Below are 21,598 nucleotides of genomic sequence, written 5' to 3' on the forward strand. Positions count from 1 at the left end.
GTGTAGATATTATTCTACTGTCTATATAGTATTACCGTTTAGTTGATAGTTGACTCCGGGAGCTGAAGATGCGTGGCACTCCCGACACAGCAATTAATAATCTAATTAATTAAATAGGGTATATGCTTTGCTAGCAATTTTTACCAAATTTTATTTCGCCAACAGTGCTTTTTTGCTTGTTTTGCCACCTCCAAAGTTTCCCTCCATACAGTATCATCCGTCAACTAGAAAGATGATTGCTGAATAACTATCACTGTTACATAGCAGCATCACAGGGTAAGGAGTAAGTGTTGTATTGAGCCCCATGTTGTATAGCAGCATAACTGAACAGTAGCTAGCAAAATTATAGTTTTTATACATTTCCCTGCCTGTATTCAGTATTTAACAGTGGGCTACAGGTTACCAAACAGCCATGAACTGGTGAAACTCAATAAATCCAACCATGTAATGTGCAAAAACAAAAATATATATGCTAGTCTAGTCCAATGAATAGTAACGTCTATTAAGAAAGGTCAGTAGGTAAAATATAATTAGGGGATATAGTTTTGTCACTAATAAATTGGGGCAGTTACTTGTGTGTGTGACAGCTGATATGAAGCAGAAAGAGCTTCTAGTTTTTGTAGTTGATTGCATAGTCAAGTGTATTTGATAGTAGCTTAGCTTAGATTGTTCTACAGTGTGAATGGTTTCGTGGTCATCCTATTTAAAGATCACCACAAGGACTGCTCTAGTGCTATCATGATTAGCCAGTGTTACTACAAGGTGAGGAATGTGTGATGTTATAAACAATAGTAAAATGTTTAGAATGTAACTAATTTTCACTCACTGTTCCCCTACTCCACAGAACACAGTTCCCTATAGCTCACCAGATCCTTATCCAATGACAAAGCACAAGGTATTGCTATCATTGGAGTGCTCCAGAACTTGTATGGCAGCCTTGTTAGTTGTTGGTCAGAGACTGTCTCAGTGTTACCATAATCAATGTATTGTACTCTGTAAGACTTGGACTTGGAGCCTCTGACCTAGTAAGGAATTATTGTTACTAAATATAGCATGACTTACATGTTACTAAATATAGCATAAGGACATGACCACTATGGTATCTGGTGTTGTAGTTAGTTGGTACATCATCAAATATACTAGCTGCTTAGTTTTACCAACCAATACTGCTGTCTCATTGTCATTAGGGAAAAGTGAAGCTGGCAATTTTTTTTTCGTGGACCACACCCTAACCTTTGTGGTCCCTACTATAGTACGTACGCATTCACCTGAGCCCCCACCAAATGGGATGGTATATTTAGCGGAATGGCAGAAACAACAGAATCATTGTTTATAGATTACGGTATGCAGCTATATTCATACATGTTACAGTGAGTAGCTAACTGGAAGTGAGTGCTCTAAGGCTGTCCATAATCTGTAAATGTGACCGGATTTCATATAACAAGGCTTCCACACACACAAAATCAAACTTATGTTTTTACCAGAAATGGATTGCTGGCCTAATACACTATCATATTCCACACTGTACTTCCTTCAGGACTGACAAGTCTGGTTTCTGTGGCAGCTTTCTTCCGACCCTGTCAAAGCCACGAGTGGGAGATTGGCGCCATTGAATGGCCATGGTTGTGTGATAATGGTGTGTAGTGAGCTGGGACTTCACAAATAGGTGAACACATGTTCACTCCCAATGGTTTTGTACTGGAACAAGCATGTTTTCATGTTGTAAACATGTTTGCGCATTTTTGATTAACAGTTCTGGCGTTTAAATGGCTTCACAGCACTACTAAATGTTTGGGCACATATAACAAGAGTTATTAACAAGAAAGGAGGGTTCAAGGGAATGCGAACAGACTATACACAGTATGATATATAAGAGCCGTGGCTTGTATCTGAATACAGTGATGCAAGTGTTGGTAACACACGTTTGAAGGAGAACTAGCCCAGGAACCAGTGTTTTAAGAAAAGATGGCGACAAGAAGTCAATCATTTAAAAATCCTGCAGGCTATAACCACACAAGTTGATAGTACAGCGAAACCTCATTAATAGGGCCACATTTGGGACCCACAGTAAGTGGCCCTATTAGTCAGGTGGCCTTATTAATGAAAGCCTCATTAATCCGGCCATAAACAAAGTGGTCTTATTATCAAGGTTTTCAACAAATCAACACCTGGTTATAGTTGCTGTAACAGCTATATACGTATACTACAGGTTTCATTATAATGCACAGATAGGATTATGAGGCATAATGGCTGCTAAAAGCATGAAGTACATTGCCAAAACTATTGGCATAGCTTTTGGGGAGCAGCAACTTTTGCAGTGATATGTTGACTGTCCATTCAGCTGGCCCCTTTATTAAGGGAATATTGTGTTAGTTTTACCAGCTTGGTCCTGCAGTATGTGGCCACTGGCCTTGTTAATGAGGTGGCCCTATTAATGAAAATTAAATCAATGGAATAATATGGAAGGTACATCTGAACTTTCTGGACCTGGCCACTATAACAAGGTGGCCTTATTATTGAGGTGGCCACTAAGTGAGGTTTTACTGTATCTACCATTAGATTACAGTAAGCTGTGGCTATTAAGGTTACGGTATAGTCACGGGCAATCATTCAAAATTTTGAATGCCTATCGATACTTTTTGAGAAGCCCATAAAACCAATCTAGCAGCGAAAAGTTTTAAATGAAGGTGAAGCCCTTCATATTTAATGTTTTTATGTAGCTACAGTGTAGTTTGAGACAGGTGGAACACTACAATTTGTTGTAGTAACACAAGTAAGCCAGCCCGTACATCGCTCAGCTCCGGCTGTCACTACCATGTTTTTCCACCGCCAAATACAGCAGAAGCTGTAGGCTCTATTGGAATTTCTGGGGCATAGTGATACTGTATATTAAATTTATTAGATCCTGTGGAAGCGTTTTTGGCGTGTTTCTTCCCAGTGACTCAGATACAAGCTTTCAAAGAGCTTGTTTCACTCGAAAAAACTACTAAAAGTTCAATAAAACGTCTATACTACCAGTAACTTAAAAAATCGCTTCCACAGGACCTAGATATTTTAGTTGTTTAGTCACTTGTGTTGAAATTATAAGGATTCAGCAATCTGTTACTCTGGTTTTTGGTGGCGCGTTTTTATAAAACATCGCTTTATTGTGGACCACACACCCAAGAACAGTTGTTGTTCTATAGTTAAAACAAACAAGCACAATTAGTTGTATTGCTAACATAACACAGTTGTTGAAATTATTTATCCCTGCTTGGTTTAAAGCAGGTTTGGTAATTTGTTCAGGTTTGGTAATTTGTGCTTGGTTTGGTAATCTGTTACTCTGGTTTTTGGTGGCGCGTTTTTATAAAACATCGCTCTATTGTAGACCACACACCCAAGAACAGTCGTTGTTCTGTAGTAAAAACAAACAAGCACAATTAGTTGTATTGCTAACACAACACAGTTGTTGAAATTATTTATCCCCTGCTTGGTTTAAAGCAGGTTTGGTAATTTGTTCCGCCCACGTATTTTAAACTATTCCGTAACCTTAACCAATAAAATTCATCACAATTAAAGACATCTTTCTAGCACACAGATAACAACACTACACACATCCCTCATTGTCATGACAATGACGTACCATTTTCACTTCACTGACCACACCTCTATACCATCGATCATCACTAGGATACAAGGCTGCACAATATTCTCCGACACTGCAATTTTTTAGTACCTCACTGACCTGTATGGAATGTAAGTCACATGTGCTAAAGTTAATACAGGATTTCAATCACATGTAAATTTGTTGACAATGTTATTCTAATTGCTGCCCCATAGTCTCTCATTAGCTCACCTCATTCAAACAAGGTGTCATTTGTTCCAGCCAATCAAAACTCTTGATGGTAACATCATTGCACACTTGTACATAGAACAGGTCAGGTCCCTCAACATGTGACACTAATACTTTCATGTGCTCCCTACAGTGTGAACAGTAGCCAGGACTGTTACCAAGACAACTGATAACAATACTCACTCTGGTTTGGGTAGAGTGGGTGGAGGTATTTCATCATTGGTTACCATAGCAACTGTGGTAGAAACATCACCATGACAACATGTCACATACACAGTACCCAGTAAGGTCACCATCCATCATAAACTGGGGCATTCATCAAGGTATAGTTTGTTGGCCTAATTATTCCCATGATATTAAGAAAAAAAAAGTTATAAAACTTTAAGAAATATTTCTTTGATGTCTGAGGTTACTCTAAATCCAATAGAAATCTGTGGTGGGGTAACTAAATAGTTACTAACCTGTGGTGGGGTCACTAAATAGTTACTAACCTGTGGTGGGGTCACTAAATAGTTACTAACCTGTGGTGGGGTCACTAAATAGTTTGACTAAAGGATAAATCTCAATGCTAGTCACACAGCTTGCCACTCTCTCTCTCTCACTCTTAACCTAGGAAATTTTCTGAATCACTTAGAATGGGTCGACATCGATTTCTATGCTATTTAGAACCTCTCAGATAATCAATTATAATCACCTTGGCCTGCGGCCTTGGTAATTAAGTGTGTGGGCAGCCTCACCCTCATCATCCTCAGATTATTGTTAACCCAATCTAACTAATACTTAATGACGATAATTAATGTTACATTTTACCAGATAACTTCACTACAGGTTCAATACTACTAGTATTTTAATTATATTTAAAAATGAAGTAGGGTTTCAAGCTATAAAAAGTAGTGAAACAAGAGAAGAACAATGGTAGCTATTACAGCATAGCTCAGTGGGAAATCCCTACTTTGGCATTGAACACAAAATAATTGTTATACCATGCCAAAGTAGGGATTTCCCACTGAGCTATACTGTAATAGCTACCATTGTTCATCTCTTGTTTCACTACTTTTTATAGCTTGAAACCCTACTTCATTTTTAAATTTATATATTTTAATATACTAGTTTGTTTAGTTTTTTGTTAAAGCATACAGCTAGCTAGTCTCGCGTTGCCAGACCCTAATTCTCCGCACGGCGCTTATCGATTGGAAATTATAAGCGCCTGCTCCGAAGGGTCTGGTGACTCTACAATAGACTATCCGTGTTCAGACTTCACCAGCGGCATGGTTGGTGTTGATTGGTTGTGGGTCCACACTGAAGAGGCGTTAATGGAGACTATGTGTCGTCATCGAATTGTAAGGGCTGCTTTCAACGTAGATTTGGCGCGCAATCCAGTGAGTAACACGCTTCGAGACACGCCGTTGCAATGACCGCCAGTACAGAAGCTACCGCCACTGTTAATGAGAGTATGATAGACGATGTTGCTCATCAGATGGGGATAAACAGACTTAAGCCAAAACAGATGGAAGCTATTACAGCGTTTTTATCTGGAAGGGATGTGTTCGTAGCTTTGCCAACTGGATATGGTAAATCTATCATCTTTGCTTTGCTTCCTGCAATCTTTAATAGAATAAAAGGTAAGATCTTTGGTGTATAAATAATGGTGAAAGTGGTTATCTTGGCTAGGTTGCAATAGCAGCCTGGCTGTTTGTATAAGTCCTTTAACATCACTTGAGGTGGACCTAACAGTCAAGCTACAGAGCAGGGGGATTAATGCTGCATATGTTGGTGAGCAGCAAATAGATTGGCAGGAGACCAAGAGAGTGTTAGAGGGAAATATTGAAATAGTTTTTATTAGTCCTGAAAGCATTATTCACAATAAGGCTTTTAGGAATATGCTGCGCAGTGAAGCATACAAAGAAAGAATGGTTGCTTTAATCGTTGATGAGGCACATTGTGTAAAGACTTGGTGAGTTTACCATTTCATTTTCTGTCATCTACATAACTGTCCTTGTAGGGGTGATAAATTCCGAACAGATTTTTCTAAACTTGGAGAGTTACGTAGCTTGATTGCGGTGAATGTTATGGCTTTGACTGCAACAGCCACATTGGATACCCTGAAGGTAGTTAAGGAACGCCTGTCTCTTCATGACCCTGCAGTTATTGGATTGTCCCCTAATGTTCCTAACATATTGTATTCAACTGCAAAGCTCCCTAAGCTGGAAGATTTCTGTCGCCGTTTGTCCACTGTATTGATGAGACATCGTGTGTCATACCCAAAGACAATTATTTTTTGTCGGAGTTACAGTGATTGTGGTGACATTTATCGTACATTAGAAATAATGATGGGGTCAAGTTTCACCGAGCCTATTGGCTATCCAAAGGGATTACATCGCTTTAGACTTGTTGACATGTTCACTAGAGCTTCCAAAAGGAAGATGAAGCAGAAAGTACTGGAATCATTCGTTTCTATGACCAGTAGATTAAGAGTGGTTATTGCGACTACAGCTTTCAGCTTGGGAATAGACTGTCCTAATATAAGAAAAGTAATTCACTATGGTACTCCAGGCACTATTGAGGAATACGTTCAAGAGACTGGCCGTGCTGGTAGAGATGGAGAACCAGCCAAAGCTTGTTTGTTTTATGGGAATCCGCCAAAAGATGTAACACCAGAGATGAGATCATACGGCACTAATGCTTCACAATGCCGCAGAAATCTTTTGTTCAAGAGGTTTTTGTTTTACAACGTAGACACCGTTGGAGAGATCTCACCAAAATGTCAGTGCTGTGACAACTGTGCAAAGAATTGTGATTGTATAGACTGTGTGCATCGTTATCAATCATAACAATTTATAGTCATACAGTAATATACTTTGAGTAAAATTTGATTGAGTAAAAAAAAAAATTACAAACAATATAATTTAATAATATTTCTTGACACTTTCAATTTTATCTTGTAGCCATTTATGAATCTTATCATCGTTAAAACCTTGCATGTGTCCTTGTGTCAGAGCAAAACTCTTGTGTGCCCTGTTTGGCTTGTTTGAGAACACATCCTTTTCCTCGAGAATTGCTAAGATCAAGTTAAAATCCTGTGTATATGGCTTGCGTTTGTGATTATCACTGTCTTTAACAGTACACGTCTCCTTTTCAAATTGTTGGCACACCTTGCTCACCACACCAACAGTCTTAGCCGCCCGCTGAATACAGGCCCGTAGCCAGGAATTTTGAAAGGGGGGTTCTTTTTGACCAAAAGTGGACCTTTACTTGCATGATGATTAATAAAGGTACTGAGACTGGGTGTGCGAAGCACACCCAATCTAGGGGGGTCTGGGGGCATGCCCCCCCAGAAAATTTTTTGAAAACAGATACTAAAAGGTTGAATTTAGTGGCATTTCAGTCAATAAAATTAACAATTTTTTTAGGTAAGCTGAAGACCAGCTGTATGAATGATATCTGGAAAAATATCTCTACTGCTACTGTAATTATACCATCTGCACATACATGTGTCTAAATATAATATATTGGAATGTCACAATGAATAAGAATGGGAAAGATTGAGCACTCTGCCATGATCAACAGGGGCAGTGTAGCAGAACAAATGGTGTCTTAAACAATGAAATGTGACCGGATTTGACAAAACCAGGCTTTCACACACATCCATTTCTTCAACTTTAACCGCTTGTAACTTGACCTCTCAGTAAGCTATTGACCTACAATTTTCACAAAAGTGTTTCACTGCATTAAATAATAACAGGTCAAACTTTGAAAGTGATAGCTTACTCCTATACTGAGTTATGGTCCTTTAAAGTCGCAAATTTGGATGTGTGTGGAAGCCTGGTTTTGTCAAATCCGGTCACAAATTTACATATTGCATGGAGTTGAAGCATGGATGCTATTCGTGGGCTCTGCATGGAGGGGCTTGTCCACCAAAATCTTATATTTTAATGAAAGCTCGGTTTAGACAATCTACATGTAAATTAAGTAGCTTTTAAAAGAAAATGTAATTGTGACTGTTCTATTAGAGTGATTGTTCTATTAGAGTGGTTGACTGCTCTATTAGAGTATCTCGATCTTGCATTGCATTTAATGCAAGCACTGAATGAGTTACTCGGAGCACTTATTTTAGCTTCTTATTATAGTGGTATCTAGTAAACTGTAGCTAATGGACTTTTGCTCCTGAAAATTTGGACTTGTATACTAAAATTGTGGACCTTTTTGCTAAAATTGTGGACCTTTTACTGAAATTGTGGACCTTTTTTCCAAGAGGGCGGTTCTTCAGAACCCCCCGAACCCCCCCTGGCTACGGGCCTGGAATAGTATCAGTTTTATTGTTGGGTCCAAGATTACACAAAGTTCCTTTTAGTCTATTATTCAGGTGCTCCAAATATAAATCTCCTGAAATATTGCATCCCTGCCTTCCGTGCGTATTAATAAACCTTCCCCACTTCAATTGAGCTGCTAACCTGGGAGACAAGGTGTGTGTCTGATAAAGCAGTTTAACAGCCTCAATAGAGTAGTTGCGACATCCTCCACTCTTAAAGACTAACAGAAGAAACTTCCAGTATACAAAGACTTTATCCCCATCACCTTCCTTAATTGCATCACTAAATCCCAACCACAAGAGTCCCAGTGTTAAGACATCAGTTCCGTAAATGTGAACGCCATCAACTGGTACAGGTTGTTGTCTGGTTCCACGACGTCTTGATCTACCCGGCTGCTGTGTTTGAGATGGCTGTGTATTGGGCAAATCAATCTGAAGAAAGCTATCAACTATCGATGCGGCTAAACCAAAGACAGACTCATACTCGGTAGATGATAAAAGGGTTTTTGCAGCAGCCACAATGTGTGCTTCTAAAACCACTCCCAAGAAGTCTTCACAAACATTGAGGTTGTCTTTGGGATCTGAAGGGACGTTTGTTCTGTTTATTGTGTTTTTGAGCTGGTAGAGAGTTCCTATTTCAGTCGATGACTGCTTCGAATATAGCCACTTCCATATCACCTACATAAAATTATACAAGTCTTATAAAAGTGTTCACAACTTTACCTTCACGAGCAATTGCTTGGTATGCCAATCTTCAACAGATGGAACCAATCCTTCTAATCGATCTAGTTCATCTTCGGAATGGTGCCGTACAGCTTTGGCAGTACGCTGACGGGCTACTGTCAGTTGATCACCTGTGCACGCAATCTGATGAAAGTTGTATCCTCTGTGTACTAACTCTTCTCCCTCATCAATCAAGTGTGTAGTAACTTCATACGACTTAGCAGGGACGTATTTGTGTAACTGGTCCAATATTTCAGCCATCTCGTCAACTCTGTTTTCATTCTGATCAATTATGCCAAGTGGTACCTGAACGATATGGACAATAAACACCCTGTAACAGTAAACTGGGATGAACGTACTACGGTGGATTTCATTGACATCTCGTTGCTGTATGCACTAGGTAAGTGCCACTGAACATCTCTCTTCTGGGATGAAAATTGTTCCAAACGCTGCACAAGCACCCTAGTGATTCAAGCAACATAAACATTTTTTGTAACATACAAAGACGCAAACCTTGAAACAAGTACTTTAAAGTGCTCCTTTATACCAGAAAAATCACTGTAATTTGGCAAAATGTCCTCTGGTGTCACACTAACTTGTTCCGGCTTAGAGTTAGAAAACGATGAAAAGTCAATTCGGTCTTTGGAAGCATACATGTGGACACAGTGCAAAGATTTAGTTTGGTGGTCAACTCGTTGATATCTGGGTCGAAAGTTTTTATCCACATTGTCAATGACTATTTTAAACCCAGACCAATGAGACTGGTTTCCCGGATTAAGAGTGGGAGTACAAGTGATATCGTTTGCAGGGACATCTCGAAGAGTATAGTTTGTCACCATCTGTTGATTGACACTGTTTTCCGCAGCAGTAGGATACACTTCCTCGGTTTGTCGAGGAGAGGTACAGTCTTCATCTGAAAGCCTGATTGGACTGTGCAGTGGTGGTATAAAGGAAGCCTCCAGCTCACTCATTGATGTCTCTTGTACAGTGTATGACCTATCAATTGGTGAACCCATGACTGATGATTCACTATCATCTGTGGGCACATCATCGTCACTGCTCGATGTTGATGAGCTGCTGTTTATTGGGTTGCTATCAATCACAAAATCCTCGTCTTGGGCAGGAGATTCGAATTGATCCATGTCAATCTCATCACCAGCTATTAAAATGTCATGGTGTACTGGCTGCTCCTGAATGATAATGAATAACAAAGAGTACGATGTGTCCTTAAACACATAGTTGTTATAAGGAGCTCACACAAAAAAATTAGCAATGTGGTAAACTTAAGTTATTTAATCAAGGAAACCGACCAGTCTCACATGACCTAACCATTTTCTTCTTTTGGAAAGTAGTTCATTACCAACATTCATTCTCAAGATCCTGGTTGTGGTCGAGATTAATTCTATGCGTGAGTATTAAATTGAAGAGACAGATTTCAAACTTTCAATGAAAAACAGGAACGCTATGATTTTGTAATTTTTACATTGATTGTAGTAACAGAGTATAAAAAATATCCCGGCCACAACTGGGATCTTGAGAACAAGTGTGGGTACTCAAACCGAACCAAATAAAAAAAAAGAATGGTCTGGCCCTTAACAATACATACTTACCTCGATAAACCTCTTCAAATCTTCTGCCCAAAATAAAACATCTGCGTCATGGTCCTCTGATAGCCGATTGACAAGTGCAATTGTTCTCTTGTGAGAAAGACATACCATTAGTGGCTGCAAGCTCTTGTAAACCTATGTATGAAGTCGTTACCACAAAATTGATTAAAAGTACCTGTGTACCTGTTTGCCAGCACCATGGGCATACAACATAACTGACACTGCTCGTTGGATGAGAGCCATGTGTGGTGATCTATTCTTCAGAATAATTCCAATAATAAAGCACAAAACTGCTTTGCTAGAAGATGGCAATATTAACTGGAGCAAGCCAACCAATGTAGGTAGCCTTCGCTCAAACTCTAACCACACTGTCTCCCAGCTGAACTGCTTCACTGCTTCATTGACATCTCGTAAGAGTGAATCGGCCTTCTTACTGCAAATATCTGCCAGCTCACTGCAGACCTTTCTTCCAAAGGAATCACGGAAGCATTTAGCTGTAGTGCTTGAATTGACTAAGAGACCAGCAAGTTTCTTGTATCTTTTAAACGTCAGCTTTCTAATATAGCTCTTACGCAGAGGGTCTGTTATCTTGTAGCGACGTGGTCCAGATTGATAATCTATCACTACCTGCAGTACATAATATCAGTATCATTAATGCATTTAACAAACTATTTATCAAAATCTATTGATCTAAACTGTAACTTACAGAGAGATCAATTTGTGAACTTGATTGATGGTTAGGCTGACCAGGATTGGTGGCACTAGAAGTTTGTTGAGGTGGAATTACACTTGGTCTCTTTTGTCGCTCAAGCATTGATGGATTGCTGCTTGTAGAAGCTACAATAGGCCTCTTGTGTCCTATTGTCACTTGTGTTGATTGAGGAAGTACAGTCAAGCGGTTTAGCTTGTCCAAAACCTTCTGTGTTTTCGTTTGCAAAGCCCTCTCTAACTTATCAATCGACTTGACTTCATCAACGCAGCGATGGCATAGGTACGCATCACGATTGCTAGTTTCTTGGTAGGAAGAAAATGGACGCTTGGCACATTGTAGACTCAGTCTTTCAAGTACAACCTTGTACTCGGCACAGCTGACATTGTAAAGCTTTCTTCGCTTGCTTTTGGATGTACTGTCCGTCACAAGCGACAGACAAAGGCAGCAACGCTCCATCCTTTGATTCCGGGACTGGATTGCGCGCCAAATCTACGTTGAAAGCAGCCCTTACAATTCGATGACGACACATAGTCTCCATTAACGCCTCTTCAGTGTGGACCCACAACCAATCAACACCAACCATGCCGCTGGTGAAGTCTGAACACGGATAGTCTATTGTAGAGTCACCAGACCCTTCGGAGCAGGCGCTTATAATTTCCAATCGATAAGCGCCGTGCGGAGAATTAGGGTCTGGCAACGCGAGACTAACAGCTAGCTATAAACATGTGACTGTTCTATTAGGGTGACTGCTGTATTAGAGTAGCTCTAGTCAGCCTGCGAAGATGTGCTTGCCCCAAAAAGAGGTGTGGTCATCGTGGTTTCGATCAATTATTAGACTAGAGTATCTCGAATCAGCCTACCAACTTGAAGGTGTGTGGTCACAAATACAGCTAGCGTAAAAGGGGCGTGGTTGTCGTGGTCTCGATCGATAATACGTAGAATTAAGAATGGGCATGACCTTGTTACCTATTGTGGAGTACTGGTACCTCCGTAAAGTCGGGGCCGTACAGTAGCGTAGTCTAAGCGCCTTAAATAATTTTGTGGCGTCTATTATGCTGCTTAAAGAAAGTGTTGATATGGAAAATTAACGCCTTGGTATGGTTTCGTTGGATGAAGAAGAAGACAAGCAGCCTGATTGAAGATAAAAGAAAAGACAAGGCACACAGGGTGCACAATCATCGGAACCCCAAAAGGCACATCCCACCAGTGAGTTTGTTGTTGCGGCGTAAAATGGTGACTGTGTGCTGCTTCGTTTGGGCTCTAGGTTTGCGACTGTGGTCAGTGAGTGGGTAAGTGAGTGGGATGAAATTTCGAGTTTTGATGATTTAAAAAAAATTCTATATCCGGCCGCCAGTAAGTGTTTTCTTGTTTTTAACACTACATTTGATGTTAGATGGACTAATATTATTCCGTAAAGGTGATTTTCGTCACATAAGAAGTTTCTAAGCAGGTTTTTAAAGGTGGTATTTTTGGCGGTGTACGTCACTTTTGATGCAAACCCTACTTAAACAGTACTACCATATTGTTTGATACCCAGTCGACCTTGGTTAACAACAATCAAGACCACCCCCTCTCTACCGCCCCTGATTCATTCCACCATTGTTACTATTGAAAACTATAAAAATGGGTCAACATTTCATGGTGTTTCCATAGTAACCAATATGGACAGGTGTCCGTACCGGTAGTACATCAGGTCAATCACTGTCCTCAATCAATAATGGACATGACTATAACATGGAACAGACTGGGAAAACGGACAAGCTAACGGACTGGAAGGAAATTCCCTGAAATCATTTTTTTGCCATGGGAACTCATTACATTGTCAACAGTCTTAAACAAACCTCTGCTTGAGCCACCATTAAACCCTGGGATAATTTACAAAGAGCCAGTCTGCCAGTGTGAGCTCTTGTGAAAGTGAAGTTGTCCGTTAGTGAACAAACAAGTTGTAAACAAGTTGTCTGTTAGTGTTGTAAACAAGTTTAAACAAGCAAAATAACACAGTCTGTGTTTGTAGTAGCCAGTGCCTTGCCAGCTGAATAATAAGCCTACCTGTCACCTGTATAGCTGAAGATCAGCTGTCAAATTAATTGCAGCGATTAACCAGACCATGAATTCCAAGTAGTGTCTTAAAGCTTGTGTATTGTCTTGTTTACACATGCGAAATGCAAAGTGCACTTTTCAATTAAACACAAACTAAACTTAATTTCTGACTACCTTTAAGCGCAGGACTTAATATCGGCTTGAGCAACATCATGTTCAGAGGTTTGTTTCAGGCTGCGTGTTATATCCTTTCTAGGAGCACATGACTAAAAAATGTTTCAGGCAAGTTCTTCCCAGTCTGCTTGCTAGCCTGTTTTCCTAGTCCGTTTCGTGTTTTAGTCATGTCCATCAATAACATATAAGTGTCTGATAATATAACACATTTGGTCTCCATCACAGAGATGTGTCCCCTATAGTGTACACAACGATGTAATACTTACCAGCTGGAGGTGGGGGTTTATTAGAACTGGGGACAGCAGCAACTTGTTCAACAGGTTTTTCCTGTATGGGTAGAGGATACATATGATAAAGGTGTGGTTATAATCTCCTCTCTATTAATCATATAGTGAACTAAAGATTGGTCATGTTGGTATCCAGGTAACTAGATTACCTGAAATTGAACGTGACTGCTCTATTAGAGTATTTCAAGTATCATACACATCAAATGGTATCGTAGTACTGTTCAAGTAGGGAACACCCCAAAAATTTTACATGCCTCCCAAAATTCCACCTGAAAAATCAACCTGGAGACATGTTACATGATGGAAATCACCTTCATGGAACAGTACTAGTCCATATAATACACAACACAGCATTAAATATAACAAAACACTTACAGGGGGTCAGACATAGGATTCTAAAAAAATGCCAAAACTCAAATTTTAGTCTCACTGCCTTACTGCCTGACCAATCACAAGCCTAGAGGCCAAACAAAGTAGCACACGGCCACCATTTTACGCCACAGTAATAAACCCACTAGTGGGATGTGCCTCTTAAGGTTCCGACGATTGTAGTCCCTCTGCGCCTTGTCTTTTCTTTTATCTTCAATCAGGCTGCTTGTCTTCATCTTCATCTAACAAAACCATATCAAGGTGCTAATTTTCCGTATCAACACTTTCAGCAGCTGGTGATTGGGGTCCCATTCGTGATAGGTTTGCGACCACGCCCATCAAATAAAGATGTAGGTGGACTAATAGTGATAGAGCATGGAGACCACACCTCTTAACAATAAACAAGATGACCTCACACCTTATAGGTCTAGCTAGCTGCACACCCCTAGGCTGAGATACACTCTAATACAACAGTCATGTACAATACTCTAATAGAACAGTCACATGTTACTCTGTAGTAAGCTGTGCTACAACAAAAATACCTAAACAAATTAGTATTTAAAAAAAAGTTAATTTAATTAATCCTTTGAAACCCCATTTCCGTTAGTGATTAAACACACAGTTAATTACGTGAATTACAGAGAGAAAGTTAATCTCACTAAAAAACTCACTTAGTGTCACTTGGGTGTTAACACAAGCTACATGCGTAAAAAGGATGACCTGTTCTTACAAAGCATGAAAACCAGGTTATATTTTTGTATTTTAGTGCTGTGTGATAATCGTGAATAATCGATTATCATGAAAAGTCATTATTGCTATTGCAAAAATTTTCATCATTGCATTATCACAATTTCATTATGCACACAAAGTGTTTTGTTCACATCTTGTCATTCTGCAAATTGGGAAACATCACTTGGAGGTGAGAACTAGTTTTATTGTGCACACACAACATTTTGGCACTACAGACCATACCCAGATAACATGAGTTAATATTAAAACACTTGTAAATTCTCTGCAATTCGCAAAACCCCAACTTTTCCATGACATCTTTAGGATTCGTCCATTTATCATAACAAACATAGCTGCAATGTTACCTGCTGCCTAGCCACAATTGAATCTTTCAGACATGTATATAAAATAAATCCAGTGGTTTCACTTGTATTGGCATGGGTGGTTAATCACCTGATAGGTTATTTGCCTGCAATAGAAGTGTTACAAAATAGTTGTAACACGGACACTCACGTAGTGCTGTGCGAAACGCCTGAAATGGTGTATCTGTATCTAACAGCTGTGTAGTCACGATACGATATGCAATACAGTGCATCCTTTGTACAAAGAAGCCAAGTTTAATCAAGTGCGTGGACGGCCGATAAATTTTTATTGTTTAGTACCAGCCATTACACCATTGCACTATTATATAACAAGCTTAAGGAGTCTAGGAAACAGGTAAAAAACCCAGCTACACTCTTAAATTGAAGAAATCCAGACCTTCATATTTCCGTGATTGCGCAATCAAAATATCGATACGTGTATGTGTGTATTGGTATCGCGATACAGCTGGAGTATCGCAATATTCCAATATATCGATACATATCGCACACCACTACACTCATGGTCTGTCTGATATGTCTACCCTTAGCCCTCCTCAGGCCGCAAGCCCTCTTTCTTCAGGTGGACATATCAGGCAGACCACTAGTGCCCATGTTACAACTATAAAATGTCCACTAGTATATCTGCAGGTGTAGGCAACCTCCCCTACTTTTTATTGCTATGACCCCTTAATTTTTCCTTATAATTGTTTGTTTACCTTTTGGTAGCATTGTTATGATCGGTGAACCCACACATACCACATCAAAAGAAAGAACAGACTGAATGTGTGCCCCAGTTATCAATTACTGACTTGAAAGTGAAGTGGCCATTACTCTTTTATCCATGTTCAGCCTGTTACACAACACGTTCAGCCTGCTACACAACATGTTCAGCCTGTTACGCAACATGTTCAGCCTGCTACACAACATGTTCAGCCTGCTACACAACATGTTCAGCTTGTTACACAACATGTTCAGCCTGCTACACAACATGTTCAGCCTGTTACACAACATGTTCAGCCTGTTACACAACATGTTCAGCCTGCTACACAACATGTTCAGCCTGTTACACAACATGTTCAGCCTGTTACACAACATGTTCAGCCTGCTACACAACATTACAAACAAAGAACAGTAGGGGAAGTGTCTCTGTAATCAATCCAGTCACCATGGAAATACAGACAATTCAGAGTCTAATTTACACATGTAGGGAAGTCATTGAGCTACTGAGAATCGACACCTTTGGCTGTCAGCAAAAAGAAATGGGACACAAAGGAGGACATGATGTGTGCATTGTATACACCAAAAAGCACCTGTTGGGCTAAAGTGATGCCAAATAGTGGTCAAGCCAGTACATAGCATTAGCCATTATTGAGACTGGTTTTAGGGCGATATTTTTGGCCACAAAATCCCCAACTTTCATAACCCCTAATATATGGTACAATCATAGATTAACCAACAACAAAGTTGTCTTCTCCTGGGTACTAACACATATGACAATCTTAAACATGCTCTTGTCTCCCCACCCACAGGAGGAGGAAGATGTGATAATGATTTTATCTGTTAGTTTATCTCTTAACATTACATGATTAATGTGATAATGATTGTTGTAATTGTCTCTCAACTAGTTCATATTAAACTGTGTTCATCACTAATATAGTATTACACCTCTCCTGTACTATACCTTTGCTGCAATCTGATTGGCTGGTTCACCTCGTGGGTAGAGGATCTTTTGACCAGGGGCAACCCTACAACATGTTACCATAGTAACAGACAAAGTTAAGATACACACCCACTACTTACTCATCAAGCCGTACAGATGACATGGTATTAATTGCTTCAAGGTCATTAATGGGACAGCCATATTCTCTTTGGTATAACACCTTGACACGATCTAACCATACACCATTTGGGGTGTCCTTGATGATCTGTGGAATAGTGTGGTTACTAGGGGGCAGTAATTAGAGTAGTAGCAATCACCTGATATATCCTGTGTTCTAGTTCAGTATTATCCCTTGGGGGATCTGTAACATGTAACATTATGTAATATTATCTCTGAGGGGATCAGTAACATGATGTAATATTATCCCATAACAACAAATAACAAATATAGTATGTTCACGTTGACTGAAAAACAGCTAAAAATTAAAACTGGATTTTTTCTCAACAGAGTTAACATTTTGGTCAACCAGATGATTATTGGTATACAAATTTGGGAAAGGGCTGTAATGGACACTGTATTTATATGGCTTCCACAGAGGAAATGTATTGTGAAAATTTTGATTGGCCGTAAATATTATTTCAAACATTCGAACAAGATTTTGAAATATTTTTAGTGGGTCAAGCAGTACCACAAATGAGCCAAATTTCAGGATCATGTGTAATTGCATCCATGAGTTATTAAATGTTTTTGAGGGTTCAGCTCAACGTGAACATACTATAGCTACATCAACAAATATTGGTATTGGTACCAAAAAGTTGACCTTTAACACTAAGTTATAGTTAGAACAAGCCGACAAAGTTCCTACGCGATTTAACGACCCGATGACGATGTGGGTGAGCGCTACCCACAAATTATTTACCGAGGCTGCATTCCAAGTAGTTTAGAAAATTTCTCTGAGTGAAGCAGGCAAACAAAGGTCGAGAAAAAGTAGCACTGTTGGTACTACCATCAAGATTTACCCTTCTGGGTGTCAGTGCCACACCATAGTAGCTATACTATACCTGGACGAGTGCCAATGATGCTTGTCTAGTTCATAAAGAAACTATAACAAGTGGCAAAATGGCTGCTAGATACCCTTTGAGTTTATTAATTGTGTCAGTGCCACACTAAATTGCAGCACGGTGTACAGTAGATATACTGAAGTGATGTGTTGGCTTGTTCTAAGTAGTTTAGAAACTTTCTCTGAGCAAAGCGAGTACAGAGAGAGTGAAAGAAAGTAGCAAACTGTGGCTGTTGGTATCATGATCCACTCTTCGAGTTGATACATATGTAGTATCAGCACCACAACTTGTGGTACTAGTGCATTGATGATGCGTGCCTTGACCAGAAAGTAAGCTAACAGTAAGGACATGTTGTATTTGACTTTGCCTATTTTCACTTGATCAATGTAGTAAACAACCACAAGCTAGACCACAGGTCACTAACTAGTTAGTAACCCTACCATGGGTTTCGATTGGATCTAGTACCCTCATTAAGCCTCTAGACATCAAAGGAAATTATGCGTAAATTTTCTAAAGTACTATAATTGTTACCTGAGGTTATACATGGTTGACCTAATACACTCGGTGTGGGTAAAGTCTTAAAATGAAAATGTTTTTCATAATGTCCAAGTGGCAAGGGTTCATGTCCCCAATTTCTTTATAAAAGCCTTTTATTTCCCTCGTTTATGAGTGTGTTGTACTCCCTCTGGCTCTAACATATCCTCTACACAACCACCACCACTACCACTACTACTCACAGTTATTATGATACTTACCTGGACTGTTTGATGTAGTACTCTCTGGAGTTTTAGTACCTGTGAAATATATAGTGTAATTATATACCGTATTTACTTGATTTGTGCCGCACCCTCGAATAGTACCACAGTGTGGTACTATTTGATGGTCTTTATCCTGTTTCTGAAAATAATTTTAATTGTACCACACTCTCAAATAGTACCGCATTATACTTTTGTAATTATTCTTACTAGTGTTCTCATACCTTTAGTATTAATCTCCATCTTGATTTAAAGAAGGCATTGTCCTGGTTAACTTAAATGGCTGTCACATAATTGAAATTCTGGATATTAGTAAATTGACCATGTAGCATGAAGCGTGACATGGTAAGGACTTGAAAGAAAGGTCTTGTATACAAGTAAGTAGCAACATGTTATGATTGTTTATATAACTATAATGTAGAATAGCTACACTAGTGGCAGGTTAAAATATTAGTAGCACACCTCAAATAATACTACAGTGCTGCACTATTTGAAGGGCCATCCTTATTCTTGGGCAAAAAAGTAATAGTACCCCTGGGGCACAAATCGAGTAAATACGGTTAATTACTAAATAACCTTTAGGAGAGACTGGTTGCTGGGCAACAATAGCAGGTCCTGCCAGCTGATGGTTTAGTTCATAATGTAGTACCTGAGAATAAGACACAATGTGATTAATACACAGGATCACTTATACCCTTAATTTAAGACAACTATACCACAATAGGAAGTAATCACAATATATAGTAACAACAGTTCATTTATAATGTTACACTCATGATGCTCAGGACAGCTATATTAACAAATGGCCCAGTAAAAACAAACCAACCAACCCAGTTGTCTAACCCATGAATGGATGACTTGTAGTTTGCTGAGCAATGCTGAGAGGTTGGTACAAGTATAAGAAAAATTAGGAATTTTAAACTAGAGTAGGGACAATGTAGTACCGTGATAAAGTACTGGATTGTAGTAGTACATGATGTACAGTAATACCAAGTACTGGATTGTAGTACATGATGTACAGTAATACCAAGAGTTAATACTATAAGAAGCAAATATTCCTATTGTGCATTTCAATCTCTGCACAGTATTTGCTTCTTATTGTTTTATAGCAATAGGATATTATGTACTACTCTTTTTTATATATTCCGGCCCTAATGGCACTCCCATCCTCCCCGATCTCTAGCTAGAAGTTAAACCTAATTTAGCTTATAAAAGACAAAAAGCAGAAAACAGCAGCTAAACCTACAGAGCCTACACAGACCTACAAAAACACCACATGGACCGCCAGCATACACACAGCAAAACCCCTGGACAGGGGCCTTAAGAAGAAAGCCCTGCAGACTACTGACCAAACTGCAGGGAGGGGGAGCATGAAACAGAGTTCAACTCCCACAAAGGACTGCCAGGCAACAGGCTAAATAGATGTAAAAATGTCCGGGCATTGTGGCGCCACAGACAAACAGAGAGTTGCTCTAGCAGATGGCAGTATACTAGGCCATGAGAAATGCCACTCCTGGTGGTTGTCCTCAAAGCAATATCCTGCAAGACAGGACGACTAGCAGCAGACCACAAACCCAAGGACTCAACCACCAGGGGGACAAAGACACCTCCAGCAGCCTGTACAAGCTCATCATGGTGAGCATCCTTGTCTTCTTCTCCCTTAGCAGCAGCCACACCTGCTGAAACTGCAGACCGATCCAACAAAGATTCCTGTAATGGACAACGCACAGTAACATCGAAGTACGCAGGCTTCCCATGCACAAAGTCAGGGTGAAAAACACCACCCAGGCGATCCAATCGGGAGCCAGCACACCGTTGCTCTTTACGGCAACCAGTGTTGTCCTGAAGTAAAGCATGATATATCACACCACATAAAGCATCGTGCCTATGTATACACATGGGTCCACGTCCACAACCCTAACCCTAACCCTAACCCTAACCCAGCTACAATTGTATCAATTACTGACTTGAAAGTGAAGTGGCCACTACCTTCACTTTCAGCTATGCTCAGCCCATTACATGGTGTTACAAATAAAGATCAGCAGAAACAAGAGTACATTATGTACTCTTGGTAGAATTGCCTCTACAATCAATCCAGTCACCATGGAAAATACAGACAATTCCCATTTACAAACATCATGTGCTACCACGAATCAACAGCTTGGGTTATCAGCAAAAGAAATGAGACACAAAGGAGAACAGTTTAGGGTCATACTGAAAGCACTTCTATACCTTTAGGACCAAGGATGGTGTTGTGAAGCTGGTTTTAGAGAGATATTTTTGGCCAGAAAAATTCAACACCTCCACAATCCCTAATATACAGTATTGTATGATTATTACAACTTGACATGTTAACAATGTAATTGTTAGAGCACTCGCATCACTGCCATATTTGGTAATCTTGCCACTACTCTATCCAGTAAAAATTGATATAACTACAACATGTTCACTTAGACACAAGTCACACTGTCTTAGTTACAAGACACACCTTTAATGCCATACTCTCCTTAAATTTAGCTGAGCTCTTAACCCAAGGTTGTCCATATAAGGTAATCTTCTGTTTCTCCCTCAACTTCCATGGACCTTGACTGGGCTATAGGAATGATAACACAAGATAGTGATCAAGGATAATAGTGATCAAGGATAATATCTAACTGATAATACAATGAATACTGTTAATAATAATTCCCATATTACTATGGGAACATGAATCAAACAATGAACTACCTACTGTTGAGTAGTGTGTGTTCTATTAGAGTAGTTTAACAGAGCAAACCAATAGGGCTTCAATCACGCTAGTGAAATAGTAGGTTGTAACTAAGCTTGGTGCAACCTTTAGGACCACTGTAGTAATTCCCCAGGGACACCTCATGGGTAATTCCCTAGGGTCACCTTATGGGTGGACACTTCATTGTTTTGTCATGCTAAATTACCTGATTAAATGGACTAACAGCAAGTCAGGGCTATCTCAAATCAGA

At 39.6% G+C, this 21,598-nt stretch overlaps 3 protein-coding genes across 4 annotated transcripts in view; 1 reads left to right on the plus strand and 2 right to left on the minus strand.

The window, feature by feature from the left end:
- LOC136256861 (tudor domain-containing protein 7-like) overlaps positions 1-21,598 on the minus strand; it is a 62,269-nt gene that overhangs the window by 33,071 nt on the left and 7,600 nt on the right. For both annotated transcript variants that reach the window (XM_066049921.1, XM_066049922.1), the window contains exons 5-15: positions 21,109-21,213; positions 19,197-19,269; positions 18,621-18,659; positions 17,122-17,165; positions 16,945-17,069; positions 16,826-16,889; positions 13,664-13,724; positions 4,016-4,067; positions 3,836-3,959; positions 3,623-3,724; positions 867-1,022 (exon numbers count right to left, since the gene is read on the minus strand). In XM_066049921.1, the coding sequence (XP_065905993.1) occupies positions 867-1,022; positions 3,623-3,724; positions 3,836-3,959; positions 4,016-4,067; positions 13,664-13,724; positions 16,826-16,889; positions 16,945-17,069; positions 17,122-17,165; positions 18,621-18,659; positions 19,197-19,269; positions 21,109-21,213 (945 nt within the window). The remainder of the gene's footprint in view (positions 1-866; positions 1,023-3,622; positions 3,725-3,835; positions 3,960-4,015; positions 4,068-13,663; positions 13,725-16,825; positions 16,890-16,944; positions 17,070-17,121; positions 17,166-18,620; positions 18,660-19,196; positions 19,270-21,108; positions 21,214-21,598) is intronic.
- Positions 4,983-6,934, plus strand: LOC136255936 (ATP-dependent DNA helicase Q1-like). Its single transcript, XM_066048848.1, has 3 exons — positions 4,983-5,454; positions 5,504-5,786; positions 5,835-6,934. The coding sequence occupies exons 1-3, from the start codon at positions 5,244-5,246 to the stop codon at positions 6,661-6,663; spliced, it is 1,323 nt and encodes a 440-aa protein (XP_065904920.1). The 5' UTR covers positions 4,983-5,243; the 3' UTR covers positions 6,664-6,934.
- Positions 8,121-11,882, minus strand: LOC136256485 (uncharacterized). Its single transcript, XM_066049458.1, has 7 exons — positions 11,178-11,882; positions 10,655-11,098; positions 10,475-10,606; positions 9,378-10,054; positions 9,224-9,326; positions 8,865-9,170; positions 8,121-8,819 (listed from the first exon to the last, which is right to left on the minus strand). The coding sequence occupies exons 1-7, from the start codon at positions 11,637-11,639 to the stop codon at positions 8,121-8,123; spliced, it is 2,823 nt and encodes a 940-aa protein (XP_065905530.1). The 5' UTR covers positions 11,640-11,882.

This window comes from Dysidea avara, chromosome 5, assembly GCF_963678975.1.
Source record: "Dysidea avara chromosome 5, odDysAvar1.4, whole genome shotgun sequence".
In the NCBI taxonomy this organism is placed as follows: Eukaryota; Metazoa; Porifera; class Demospongiae; order Dictyoceratida; family Dysideidae; genus Dysidea; species Dysidea avara.

Coding starts and splice junctions, on each gene's coding strand:
- LOC136255936 (XM_066048848.1), top strand. CDS start 5,244: ATGACCGCCAGTACAGAAGCTACCGCCACTGTTAATGAGAGTATGATA. Junction 5,455..5,503: donor AATCTTTAATAGAATAAAAG/GTAAGATCTTTG, acceptor TATCTTGGCTAG/GTTGCAATAGCAGCCTGGCT. Junction 5,787..5,834: donor GCACATTGTGTAAAGACTTG/GTGAGTTTACCA, acceptor CTGTCCTTGTAG/GGGTGATAAATTCCGAACAG.
- LOC136256485 (XM_066049458.1), bottom strand. CDS start 11,639: ATGGAGCGTTGCTGCCTTTGTCTGTCGCTTGTGACGGACAGTACATCC. Junction 9,327..9,377: donor TTTAAAGTACTTGTTTCAAG/GTTTGCGTCTTT, acceptor TTGAATCACTAG/GGTGCTTGTGCAGCGTTTGG. Junction 9,171..9,223: donor TGTCAATGAAATCCACCGTA/GTACGTTCATCC, acceptor CATATCGTTCAG/GTACCACTTGGCATAATTGA.